Raw genomic sequence first — 13,588 nt, 5'->3', positions numbered from 1 at the left:
GAATTCTGTGACCACATATGACCTACTAAAATCAAGACTCAACACAGAAAAAGTTAGCACTATCTGCTGGTCTAAAATTACTGTTATGACAGAAGTCTCTTTCTATATCCAGTGAAGTATATTTTACTTCATTTTACATTCCACTTTCTTTTCAGATCAAGTAACTTACTAGAAAATGCAATGCAGAAAAGAATCTCACACAGAGATCATTGAGTCTGATTTTTAAACTGAAAGCAGGGAAAAAATACAGTACAAAAAGCTTAACAGCTTGTAAGAAGTTATTTGTATTCTGCTTACTTCTCTCCAATGGACTTAAAAGTCATACTCATCAGGATAAAGAGCAAAATGTAGTTCAGTTTATAATTCTCCTCAGAGAAATGCTCAAACTCAGAAAAAAACTCAGAAAATAAATTCAGAAAACAAAGTTAGTTTATACTAAGAAATAAGGTGAGTAGTCAAGGAATGCTTCTGAATGTAAAGCCTTTTGACCTTTCAAATCCAGAGGGAAGAGCAGCCAAGCAGAACATCAGGTAAAATGACTGACATCACCACCAGAGGCTGGAACACCCCTTTCTGAAGGCTGCAGGTAATGTGGAGGTGGAGAAGTGAGTTTAACCAATTTTGTAGAATTATGCATGATGATGCCACAATCTGAACTGGTACTACAGACACACCACAGCAGAAGTTCAAATCGAGGCCAAAAGAATAAGAATTTCCTCACATTATAATTACTGAATACTGTGACCAAAAGAACCCCAAACAGTATTTTATAAAAATTATAAACCTACTTCCATAACAATAGCCATTAAATGAACAGCATTCATTCAGTACAATTAACTGTTTAAACAGTTTCCAACTGAGCCAAGTGGCATGAGCTTTGTACAAATATTCTTGCCTCTAAACAAATACCAAGAAGAGGTTTGTACTATATTTATGGAGGCTATTTAAACCATTCAAGTTCACAACAGACTTTACTTGCATTTTTTTGAATAGCAGGAATTCAATACACCAGGATACACATGGGTAGAAAATGGCAGGGCAAGGTAAAAGCAAGGATCAAATAAAACACTCTGAAAGAGAGAGAAAAAAATCAGCCCATTTAACAGCAGCCAAAAGTGGGTAACAGAGCAGAGAAAACTGATCAGTAACAGTTTTGTATCCAATATCATGCTCCGTTTACAAAAATATTAGCACCAGTCACATCAGAAAAGTATCTGCATGTATTCCATCAGGCTGTCCACAAGGAAAGAATCCTGTAAGTTATGTTCTAGTTCTTCCCATTAATTTTTCATACCATAAACACAGTTCTCTGAAACACTAGCAATTTCACCAGCCTGCAGATGCAGAAGCAGGTTCCAGCTCCTAACACAAGAGAGGACCATCAACTCTGTTAATCTAAAGCTCAAAATTCAATCAACACAACTACAAGCAGCATTTCAGTGCCCCTTCAAATATTTTCAAAACACTCTTAGAATTTCACTGCTGTGCAATTAGCTAGAAGATGCTTAATGCCTACCACCTAGTGGTTTTGCACAGCATAACCTTTGAGCATGCACACACAGAGAAATACCCAAGCCAACTGTAAAACAGGAAAAAGACTACAAACAACACAGCACAACTTTTGTCCGTTTGAAGGAGCAGGATGCTCACAGAGCCTCCAGTGATAAAGAGCCATGGAATCTACCTATCCATATCTTTTTCAAATTAGATACTAATCTGTATATCAGACTATTAAAAAAATAAGTGTATCACACTTTTTTTAATGGCATTAAAATTTAATGCCATTGGAAACTGAGGAATTCCATGAAAATTTGGATGCTTTGATTCAATACTGCTGTTCCAACCTTACATAAATTTGCATGCCGACTGTAATCTTGGTGATTATTAATAAGAATGCAATCTCATATATGTGCGGATGAATAAATCTCTGGAATTTGTACAGACAAGCTGCCCAGCTACTGAAAAAATTTTCCCCTCTCCACACACACTTGCACAGCCAAAATTAGGGGAAGTAATATCTCTGAAGTAAAAAAGAAGGAAATAAATTATTTCTAGTAGCAAAGGACAGTAAAATTTCTATTGGCAAAGTCATCCACAAAAATTCTCACTGCCACTACAAAGCCAACAACCCCATCCTTACTTTCTGTTGTTGGGTCAGCTGGGAGGGAAAGAGACCCTTGGTAGGGAAGCATTTCATCCTACCAAACACACTACCACAGTTTACAGGGTAACTGAGTTGAACTTTTAAATTGTGAGTTCTCTCATTAACACTCAACTTCTACTAAATATTCTGCACTTTGTAAAGTCTTGTTAGTCGCCAGACACAGTACCATGAAAGAAAAGCTGTTGCTCAAATCCAGGATCTAGATAATAATTTGCCTCTGGAAATAGAAGATCTAGGAGACCAGGATCACAAGTACCAGTATGAACTATAGGTGTCAGCTGTACGGCTTAACTTGGAACTGTAGCCTAAACTTTCGTCTGCTTCTACTGGGTTTCCAAATGTAAAATGTTTCACATTGAAGAAACACCCTCAACAGGTTCTCAGTGTTTCAAAATCAGTGCTGATCAGAGCAACCTCCTCACCTGTAATGCTCTTGAACACTCAGAGAGGGACAGTTGATCTACTTTCAAAATTAATTCTGTTGCTGCTGAATACAAGTTCTGTTGCATTTCATCTCACTTGATAATTTCTCTTTCTTCCTATGCAGAAGGAAAACCAAGTCAGCAACTTTCACCCAAAGAATGTAGAAACTGATTTTAAAAAATGCATTAATCCTTGCAAAGTGCAAGTAACACAACACATGCCTGACTAGGAATGAGTGAAAAAGCAAATTTTTTTAACCTCTACTCCTATGATATGACTACCTTGCTTCACAGAGCAAAAACACAACTACATGATCAGACAACTAAAGGAAGAGTTTCTGCATGACTGCTGATAACAGTGGGAGCCTTAATTGCCACTGAGAACTTAAAGTTTTAAAGTTTTTAAAGTCCTAGTTGTCTTCCAGTTTTTGATTATATTACAGAAATTAAAATTTGGATTATCCACACTTCCTTACATCCAAAATAACATCCACAAAGTCAGACTGCAAAAGATTTCTTTTGGAAAAGAATTCTCCAGAATGAAAAAAAATTCCTTACCTTATAGCACGAAAAGCAGATGACCTGTGAATTCCCTATTGATTATCTGGAGAAAAGTCATTAAATTAGAGATAATTTTCTAGAAACAAAACAAAAACAAAGCTTCCTCAAGTGACTGGCAGGATTAACTAGAGGAACCCCACGTTCATATCAGACAAGGCAACTAACAGACACCAAAACCAAACCTTTTGAAATGGATGAAGGAAGGTAAAAATCCATACTCAGAAGCAGGCTTGCAATGTTCTTTTCAATGTGATTTAACCCTACATGCCCACACAAATATGAAAACATATATGAACATGGAAGAGCAAGCTACAGCTTTACACACTTGATGTAAGGATTTGCTCTTCCCTTCTACACTCATCTCCAAAAACAGAAAGATAAGTAAAATTATTGAAGTACCTCTAACACACTGTCCTGACACGTGTTCTCTTCCCTACCACACACACATATTTACCTCAAAATCTTGGAAAGTCTGGTGTGGAGGGTAATTAGTAAGGCAACAGTACACAACAGAAGAGTTAACATGGCACATTAGTTTCACATGGAGCCAAAGAACAATCAAATTAACGTCTCTTTCTAGCAAGCACTACATAATATAAATGTATCTGCAGATTTATTTAAAATAAGTATATAAAAACACAGGCTCAAAAGTGGTTTTAAATTTATTTAGTGAAAACTTAGAAATGGACTTCATCAGGAATTTTTAAGTATCCACAGAAGATTGACTAGAAACCTTTTAGCTGGAACAGACAAGGGCAGAATGAGATCCAAGGGCTGGAAATTGAAAGATGGACAAACTCCAACTAAAAATAAACCCCCAAGTTGTAGCACACATTGCTTTAAAAACTTATATTAGCAATTGAACAGTTGCTGTAATTCAGCCAGATATTAATGGGCTGGATAACAAAAACCAGTGGATTAAGTTCTGCATTAGAAAGCAAATAGAATTTATTGCTTCAACACTTAAAGATATTAAAAAACAATAGAAAATATTTGATAGGCACTCCTGCACTTTTGGGCATTCTGATGACCAAAAGCACACACTTTTTTTACAGACTTCCTGCAGTTTTTCCTGCATAAGACAAGAGCAAGTTTGTAAAAAATACTGTAGGGCACTGCATGAAATATGGTAAGGACCCCATGTCATGAGGAACACTTTCCAAGACAAGATTTCTACAGGATATTGCTTCAAAAACTAGAGCAACAGAAACTTAATGTAGCAGAAGATTCAATCAGGCAGCCAAAGTCCAGTTAATACCAGTTCAAGCACTAGAGAAAATTTAACAGTCTACACATGACTAAATGAAAATCCAGGAGCTCAACAGATGGCTTGGGAGCCACAGGACAAATCTCCTTCCAACCTGTGTACACGAGACAGTTCATGGCTCAGATAATGCCCATTAGATAATTTCACAGGGCATTAAATACACAGGCAGCATTTTAATAGTCTGCTTTACAAAGATGCAAGCTCCTCACACTAGCAAACAGTAGAATTAAATTCCTTTAAAACAAACTAGAAAATTTAGTTTATTAAATACCCCACCACCAAACTAGAAAAAATTTAGTTTATTAAATACCCCACCACCACCAAAAACCACCATGCAAACAACCTCACACAAAAAACCACCAGACTTGATCATACCACCTTCGAAGCTAGCTTACCACCTTTTTTCTGATAACTATAGCAATGCTTATGAAAGTCCACAAGAGCAGGTCTTGGCTCCCTTTAATGCAAGTTTGCATTGTATGGAATAGCTAAAGGTAGCTCTGACATCAACTTGCATCTTTAAATTGTTCAGATTATCACACCCTCTCCCTTTATTATTTTTTAATGAGTAACTGAATAGTTCCCCTTTTTAAAATATTAGCATGATTATTTTTTCATCCTTCTAACCAAAAAAAAAAAGCTGAAAATGCTCACTACCGTCTCCAATAAGTTTCAAAATTGAAGTTACAGTCACAAATTAGAGACACATCCACATTAAACCATCTGCAGTGTCAGAAAAGTCACTATGTACATTGCACCCTATTACTATGAGTACCTACTTAGGCTGCAATCAAGGGAACTTCTAAGTATCCCTGTTTTTTCATCTGTAAAGCTGCCATCCTCTCAGCAGAATTTCGTAGGAGAGCTGGTAAATTGATCAGCACCGTTACCTTCTTATTTGGACTCAGAATTTATATCAAATTCTATTAGTTTCAAAATTATTTTAGGCATTTCCAATCCAGAACTATCTTCATTATATTCATACACATCCTGTCCCAGTGATATTCACTGATTATCTCCTTATGTTTCCAAGACATACATTATATAAATACTTTATTAAGAAAAAATATTCCAGTCACTCATTGTTATTTTTGGGATGGTATCTAGGAGAGATATAGTTAAACCAGCCTAAACCAACTAAGAAAGCACAGGCAATGAAAACTGAAATAATGCTATTTACTCTGCACTCAAATTTTATTGGGTTTATTCACACCTGTGATAGTTGTTTGACGTGCACCAGGTTTCCCCAAAGCAAGACAAGATGTTCAGTTCCAAAGGCTTAAAAACAAGTGAGGCTTGTGACAGTGAGAGAGGGCACCAGCACTTCAGGATAGGCAACTGAACAGCAAGATTTAACTCAGTAAAGCCAATTTTGACAGTTAGGTTGACAGATTAAGCAGAATTAAACAGTCTGCTCCAGTTTAATAGCCAGCTATCTCATCCATCTGTTTGAGTTCACCAGGCTTCCTGTACACTGGATTTACATGTGCTTCATTTTAATTGAGCTTGAAACAGGCAGAATGATAAGCACACCCTTTTATTGTGTGCATCTTGGACATGTCTTCTATTTGAAAATACTGTGGCCAAGATCATGTGGAATGGTGAAACACAGAAAATAGATTCTTAAAAATGAAAATTACTCTCAGCAAAATAAAAAGTTAAGTCACAATACTGTGCATTGAAACCGGACAACCTTTGTGGCTCCCCACCTCTAGCATGATGCCAGCAAAACTCGTGTTCTGTATCCTTCACCTACCAAAGATTTCAAAATACTTAGGACAAATTCTACAAGAGCTTTAAAATGTCCTGCTTCCAGCTGCTACTTAGTCATCTTGAAAACTGCATTAATTCTGCAGGGAGCTCCCCACTCCCACACTCATTACCACTTGCATACCCTTTGCAGCATTCAGGCACTCAGGGGGGATACCTGACATTCAGCAGAACTACTGTCTTCCTCATTGTTCCCCACTTAAAATATTTGTGAAACTGCTATGATAACTTCCCTACTTCAGATAGCAGGATTTTTTTTATTATTTTTTTTACAATGGCATTTTTTTGCAATGGCATGTTCTTGAAAAGTCAGAAGATTTCATGTCACCATTCATTTGCACCTTAGCTTAGGCAACCAGGAATAATATCACAATGGATGAGGAGATGGGGTATGGGGTGGGGTGTTCCTGAATAAAAATAGTTTTCAAGCCACACATGAGGCCACACATTGTCAACACAAAACAAGAGAGCTACACAAATACATGTGGAGCTACCAGAAGCATCAAAGTGCTGTAAGCTCATTTCAGCAGCTTTTCAAGTATTTTGGCAGTGTAAGACACAACGCCGAGACATCATTCAGACATGACTTCATTGTTAGCTATTCACAACTGAAACAGGTGACAGTGTCCAGACTGTCTAATATTTCAACAATTTAATACATTACTCAAATAGTCTGTAAGAATGGAAGCCCTTTTCATTATGTTTATTGTGGAAGAATGCTATTTTTTTGGGCTTGGGAACACAAGAAAAAAAAAAAGGAAAATCTACTGAAACATCTCACATGTGCTGTCACCAGAATGGCACCAAAGAAACTGTCTCCTCTATCAGATGAATGTCTTTGAGACTCCCCAGTCACACCACTGAATCTGCATGTGTTCTATCTTTGGTCCACATTAACAGTTTTCCTTTATCTCCAACCCAGCTGAGTCAAAGCCAAGCTGGATAATGGGGTGGAAATATGTTCCAAAACAGCTTTGTTTTACTTGTGGGCTGTTGTTTAACACAACTTATGGATCTCGCTGAGCTCAATCACCCCTGTGATCTCCAGAAAACTGCAACTGCAACTATTTCACGTGGGACCAGGAAAGTTTGTGAATGTCAGTCTCTAAACAGCCCTGTCCCAAACCGAGCTATTCCTCTACACACTCCTCCCCCATTCAGGATGCAACACTAAAAATTCACCTGTTTATTCACATTTACCTTAATGTTATCAAGTTTCAACGTTGAAATTGGGGTTAAGCAAAGAAAATAATTTCTGTTCTTCAACAGCAATCAAATGCATGCCGTGCTCTAGGTGTTCTCCCTTCATAAGCAAAACCACCAGAACTTACTTGGGTTCTCCTTATAGCTCATTATTTTCCAGTCCATTTTACAAGTTGTTAAATTCAGCATAAAACAGTGCCGCTTCTTCAGCAAACACATTTAAGGTGGTTTGGGTTATACTTGAAAACAGCCACAACACATTTGCTGTCATTCTCCCAGATGCACAACCACCATCCCTTCCCTGTCTCTCCACAGCACCTGTCACAGACCGGGGAACAATCCTGTTCCTAAAAGCAGTACATCCCCATCCTTACACACAGCCATACCAGCATATGCAGGCAGGTTTCTTCAGGTCTGTGGCTCCAGAGAAGCTGCACTAGATGGCAGCTTCCCCCCGTACAAGTCCATCTTCCCACAGCACAGCATTCCCAGCCCGTTCCCCCGTGCCACCCCACAAGAGGGGAGCACACACTGAGTGCTGACATTCTGCTTTAAGGAGAGATTTTGAAGACAGGCACTGAAGCTGCACAGCTGAAGTGATTTCTAACTATTACAGAACAGAAATCTTTTAGTTGCCATGTTCTGATTTCCCTATATTTCTTAAAAAAAACAAGGGTGTCAAAAAGTCTGGTTTTGACACACACAAAAAATAAAACTCCACAAATACCTTGGTTGTGGCAAAGGTAGCAAAGCCTTTGATGTTATCTAGCAAAGGACAGGTGTTTTCATGCTGTGCTAATGCTGTCCAGCTACATTTATAAAACTAAAATACAATCTCAATAGCTGGTAAATTCTGCCTTCTGAGAAAATAAAAATTCCAACCTACCACATTTCTGCATAATTGAATCCTCTTTTGAGATGAGTCATACTCTGTCCGAGTCTTCTGCAATTTTTTCAAGGAACACAGAACAGTGAGACAAACTTCTATAACCATTTTTATTGCTTGTGAGAACTGCTCCCCAAAACAACAGTTCTTATTTGTGTGCCTAAGTTGCAAGGAAAAAACAACATTTTGCTAGGATTTTTTTTCCACAACCCAGGCCGTTTAAAAATTAACTTTTCAGGCCCCTTGAACATACAGATTTTCAGATAACACCTGCCATGTTAATAATTTCGATTCTTTCATAAGGTAGCGGTAGTAATTTTTCTCATTCAGCTGTTAAACATTTTTTTTCTTTTTTTTCTTCTTTTTTTTTAAGGAAGGTGGAAGGACCAAAAATACATTCATTATACCTCAGTATTGACCAGGCTGTACATGGCAATACCCTTCTGGTCCTAATTTCCCTTTTGTCCTGTTTCCTCTCTTGGTGTTTTTTTAAATTCATCTTTCACACACAGATATACCAATACATATATCTTTCTTTCTAAAAGGAACTGAGAGTCACTTCTATTTCAAGTCTCTTCCCACTGCACTTTTGTCTCTTCTTTTAAAACTAGAAGGGTAATTTGGGCTACCCAAAGAGATACACCTCTCACAGCAATACAAACACCCAAGGAAACCTGACTACCCAGTTGCTTCTAGAAACTATATGCATTTACTAATTGGCATCTTCATTGAAGATGGAGTTGAAAGATCTTCTTGCAATAGTGATAGTAAAGGGGCAGAAGTGAACCAAAGTCAGCTAATAAGCATCAAGAGGCAGACAATGCAAATTCCAAAATGAGCTGCCAATAAAATCGGGTTTGAGCAGTGCTTTTGGGAAATATTCCCCTCTCTGTACAACACTGCATTTTTCTTAGAGAATTCAGAAAACGAAATTTCTGGGAAACAAAAAAGACAGGCATGGCTTCAAGAGATAAGCAAGGCAATGATTAATAGTCCTATTTCAGAAAAAACAAAAACATACCTAGCTTTTGTCAATGTTTTCACCCTAACAGCCAAACTTCTCACTTTTATTTCAATGTAAGTATGTAGTGTTTGTTCAAAGCTTTCAGCAGTTTTCTTAGATGCTTCATTCTCTATGAATTATTTATCATTTTTGGAGCAGTGTTCCAGTAAAGTCAGGGAAAGATACATCAAGAGTCACTACAGTCAGCCAGCACTACTAACACACAGACTTTTGTAAGTGTAGACTTTTGAAAACTAGAGATAAACACACACAGAGCTGGCCCTCCTCAAAACACTCACAAAATGCTGAGAAAGACATACAAACCAATGAGAATAGTTTTATTTTCTTTAATAGCTTTGTAAAGGTTAATGGTTGATTTCCTTCCTCTCATTTCAGTACTGCATTTCTCCAACTACTCCCCATTTGCTAGCAAGTCTCCAGAAAACACAGAATTTTTTGTTCTCGGGCTGAAAAATTCCTACCCATTAGTTCAGGGATATCAAGTGCAGAGTCTCATTAAACCCCTCATTCCCATCACTGCCACACCTCAAAGTGGTGCAGCAAAACTCTCACTCTATTAACAGCCAGCAAGACCTTCCTACAAAGAATATTCTTAAGACAAAATAAGGAATATTCTTGACCAAAAAAAAGCCCAAACAAACACCACATCAGGCTATACCACTCAAGAGGCAACCTAAATTTAAAAACTCTTGCTCCCATTCCACAGAGATGTTTTCGTAAAGTCCACTTTAGGTCTTTGAATGTTGTTAGGCTTTCAGACTCACTAACATGATATTAAAATTAAAAAAAAAAAACAAAGCAAGAAGGCCAACACAAAAACAAACAAACAAAAAAAAAAGTATTTAAATAGTTTTATATTTTCAAATGTACATCCAAAGCCTTACAATGGCACTTTTTTTTAAGTACCCCTCAAAGCCACCACCACGAGTCACCCTTCTCAAATAAATCATTGCCTACCATAGTGTTTTTAGCAGGGAGCAAATATTTTCTCACTTAAAAGGATATCTACAACCTTTTCTTTCAAAGTAGTTTACATGCATTCAACACAAAACAGTAATTAAAATGTGTAGAAAACGGTCTTTTTACAAAATCATCTGACTGTGTTTAAGATCTCCTTACATTCAAATATTTTTTCTTAGCTGCAAACATGTGCTCTGTGGCAATTTAGTTTGCACAGAAGTGCACAAACATTGCATCTTCAGTGGATGGAGGATCCATGCAATGACAGTCTAGTTTATGTAGAAACATGGATGTTCTAGGAAAAGTTAAACAAGTAGTAAAGCTGGTAATGACTAGTTTTAGTCTGCAAGAAAAATAAACAGCTGTATGCAAGTTCGGGTTTGGGGGATGTCAAACAGACATACACAATGGCAGATTTTTCTTTCATGTCTGTTGTTCGTACATTTTTCTGAATTTATGCAAACACGGCATTTTTTCACACAATCTCTTCATATTTCTGCTGTTTAGCACACTTAAAACCATTCACAGCCTTCTTAATCATATCAGTAACTATTGGTAAGTACTGTGCTTCTCAGATAATGCCAGGAAAGAAACAAAAGCATTTATTTTATTAAGCAGCAGTTAAGGAAATACTCTAAAATTGTACAGCTGCTATGATTCTTTGATGCTTAGGAATTTTTACTCAAACACAGAGGAAGCTGTTTTGCCCACTATGTGGGGGAAAAAGAAAACAGTCAAAGATTACATCCTTACACACAAAACACATTTTTAATCACAAAGTGCAAAACTCCATGGTCAAACTGAACACCTACATCCAAAGCAGAAGTAGCATTGAGTGCAGTATTCTGCCAGCACATACACCAAGTGGAGCTGGGGTCCAACCTGGGCTGCAAAATGTCTGCTAACAGACAGTGGCAGCATATCCTGGGCCAGGGCAAGACCAACATTCACTCAACCAGCTTAATCCTTCTGCATCCCAAACAACAATCCACAGCTGAACTGCAGTACGATGAGACCACAACACAGAAGCATTGTCAGGAACACTCGCAGTCAGACGTGTCCACTTGGCATTTCCACATACATGAAGTTTGCATTTCAGCTCTTGAACCTTCAGTTCTAGTTCTTTCTGCCTCTGCAAAACATTTACACTCTCCCCTCCGAGAATATGTTTCTCTTTGGACAGCTTCTGATCTGGTCTTATTTGTGCCAATCTGGTGTCTGGCACTGAGGTAGAAGCTAGCATCTTTTCCTTTTAAAAATAAATCTAGAGAATTCATTTTAAAAATACTAATTTACAGAAAACCCTTTGTGATTTCCCAGTCACTAACTAAAAAGTCTTTTTTACCCAAAAAAAGATCGTACAATACATTTATATCTTACAATACACACTTAAAATACAAGACCTGGAAAAGTCAAGGTCCATTGTAGCTCAAATCTCCTATCCACTAAATAAGCCAAAGCACAATAGGGTTAGTGTTTGGGATCTCTACCCTAAAAGTTGGTTTTGTAGCAGAAAAAGAGCAGTGTGCAGCAATCTATCTGTGAGTACTATGATGATACTGTACAACACCAAAGCTCCACTATAGCTCACATCAACTCCATCCTCACCTGCATGGCTTTAGTTACATCCTAGCTTGTTTTTTCTCAGGAATGTTACACCAAAAATGCCTGTGATGTGCAAAACATACAGAAATGGAACAGAGAATCTGCTGGCTGCTGGCTGCTCAGGCCAGTCAGGGCAGCTTTGTACATAAAAGTACCTCAATACTGCGTGCCAACAAAAAGGAAAAAGCTCTCTTCCTTTCTGAAAAGCAGATTCACAGCATAGCTGTAACTCAAAAACAGGGCAGATCAGAGTATCAAAATAATTCTCTATGAGGCACTATTCTGTAAATGTAGACTTTTTTGAAGACCACCTTGCTTCATATTAGTATTTGTTAACATTATAAGCTTCCCTAACTGATCTAACTTTAAACCAAAATTGTATCCTGTGCTGGTATGTGGAAGGGTGTGCCCTCAGGTGATTCATTAAAATGTTCCAAAAGCTCAAATTATGGAACATTAGCAAATTCTAAACAAGTGTTTTTCACAGAACATTATACTTCTTACACCATCTCAACTTTCTGAATGCCAAGTACCCTTTTTCCCACCCACAAGCATTTCCCCAGCAGCCTGTTGCCATGGCAATCCTAGCAACTGTAGGACAAGTCTCTTTAAAAGGATTTCTGACAACAGCTGTATCTGCCAACTTAGCAGCACCTCTTGTCAATGTAATTACAAGTTGCAGAGAAACTGTTATCCCCTAAAGCTTGCTTCAAACTCTGATTGCTGGCTTTATTTCATATAAGCACACATTGTTACATTCCCACACGACTAAATCTCCATAATATGTCTGTCCTGGTAGGTAAGTACGCTTTTACAATCCATGTTTCTGTCCAGTGACTTTTCAACAGAGACAAATAAAGAGGGGATAGCTACAAAAAGCCTCCAGGACAAGCCTATGGAAATTACATTGATGCTAAAACAAGCAATACTGCGTTGCCTGTCATGACAAAATCTGCTTAGAGGACTAATGTCCTGCAATCTTCACTTTCAACCAAGCTTTCTGGTATCTTCTCCTCTATTTACAAGCTGCTACCCCTTCCTTTTTTTTTCAAAATCTTGCATTAAGATACCTAAGAACAGTCTGTCTCTGGAAATCAAATGAGGAAGCGCAAGCTCTCCAACCAACAATGCTGCTAATGAACTAATGAACAGCTTTCTATAGATTAATGTCCTTATTCCCACCACCACAGCATGCACATATACTCACATGTATTCCCTTTCCACTGAGTACCAGTACTGCCTGCTGCTGGAGAGAGAGGAATTTAGATTTCTATTTTAGATATTTAGTCCCATCTTCTCATATACCCCCATTCCAGCAACCAGGCTGATCAGATCACGTATACCAAGGGTCCTGTGACAGTCCACTGCCTTACTTTGGGCCAAATATCTGGTTTCCAGTAAAATTCTGATTCCCTGAGCTGGTAGCTACTCAGTCAGAGCATCCTCTTGGGGTGCTCTACAATGCTTGATCAGACCTGTTTACCAGCTTGTAGAACAGAAACTTTTATCTCCCAGTTCTGGGTTTGTGTGACAGCTGCTTTTCCACATCTTTAGCATTTTCTGGAGACATGCATTTTTCATCAAACCCTGCCTTGACCACCTCTTTTCCAACATCTTTCTTTTCATAGTCTGCCTGAGCAACAATGGTGCCATCTTTATGCTTGGCTTTGTGATGTATGTTTATTTCTCTTTGAAAAGTTAGACTGCTCAAAAACTTCTCCTCTAA

At 37.9% G+C, this 13,588-nt stretch overlaps 1 protein-coding gene across 1 annotated transcript in view; it reads right to left on the bottom strand.

Moving 5' to 3' along the window:
* The window catches only part of STK31 (serine/threonine kinase 31), a 32,060-nt gene that overhangs the window by 12,658 nt on the left and 5,814 nt on the right, over positions 1-13,588 (bottom strand). The window contains 6 exon segments of the mRNA XM_085049826.1: positions 2,587-2,703; positions 8,274-8,433; positions 9,295-9,406; positions 11,266-11,506; positions 12,018-12,024; positions 13,395-13,584. Coding sequence (XP_084905952.1) covers positions 2,587-2,703; positions 8,274-8,433; positions 9,295-9,406; positions 11,266-11,506; positions 12,018-12,024; positions 13,395-13,584 — 827 coding nt within the window.

Source organism: Lichenostomus cassidix, chromosome 2 (genome assembly GCF_008360975.1).
Source record: "Lichenostomus cassidix isolate B80296 chromosome 2, HeHo_3.0, whole genome shotgun sequence".
NCBI classification, from domain to species: Eukaryota; Metazoa; Chordata; class Aves; order Passeriformes; family Meliphagidae; genus Lichenostomus; species Lichenostomus cassidix.
The sequence above is the reverse complement of the archived record's forward strand: the minus strand, read 5'-3'. Positions and strand labels throughout refer to the sequence as shown.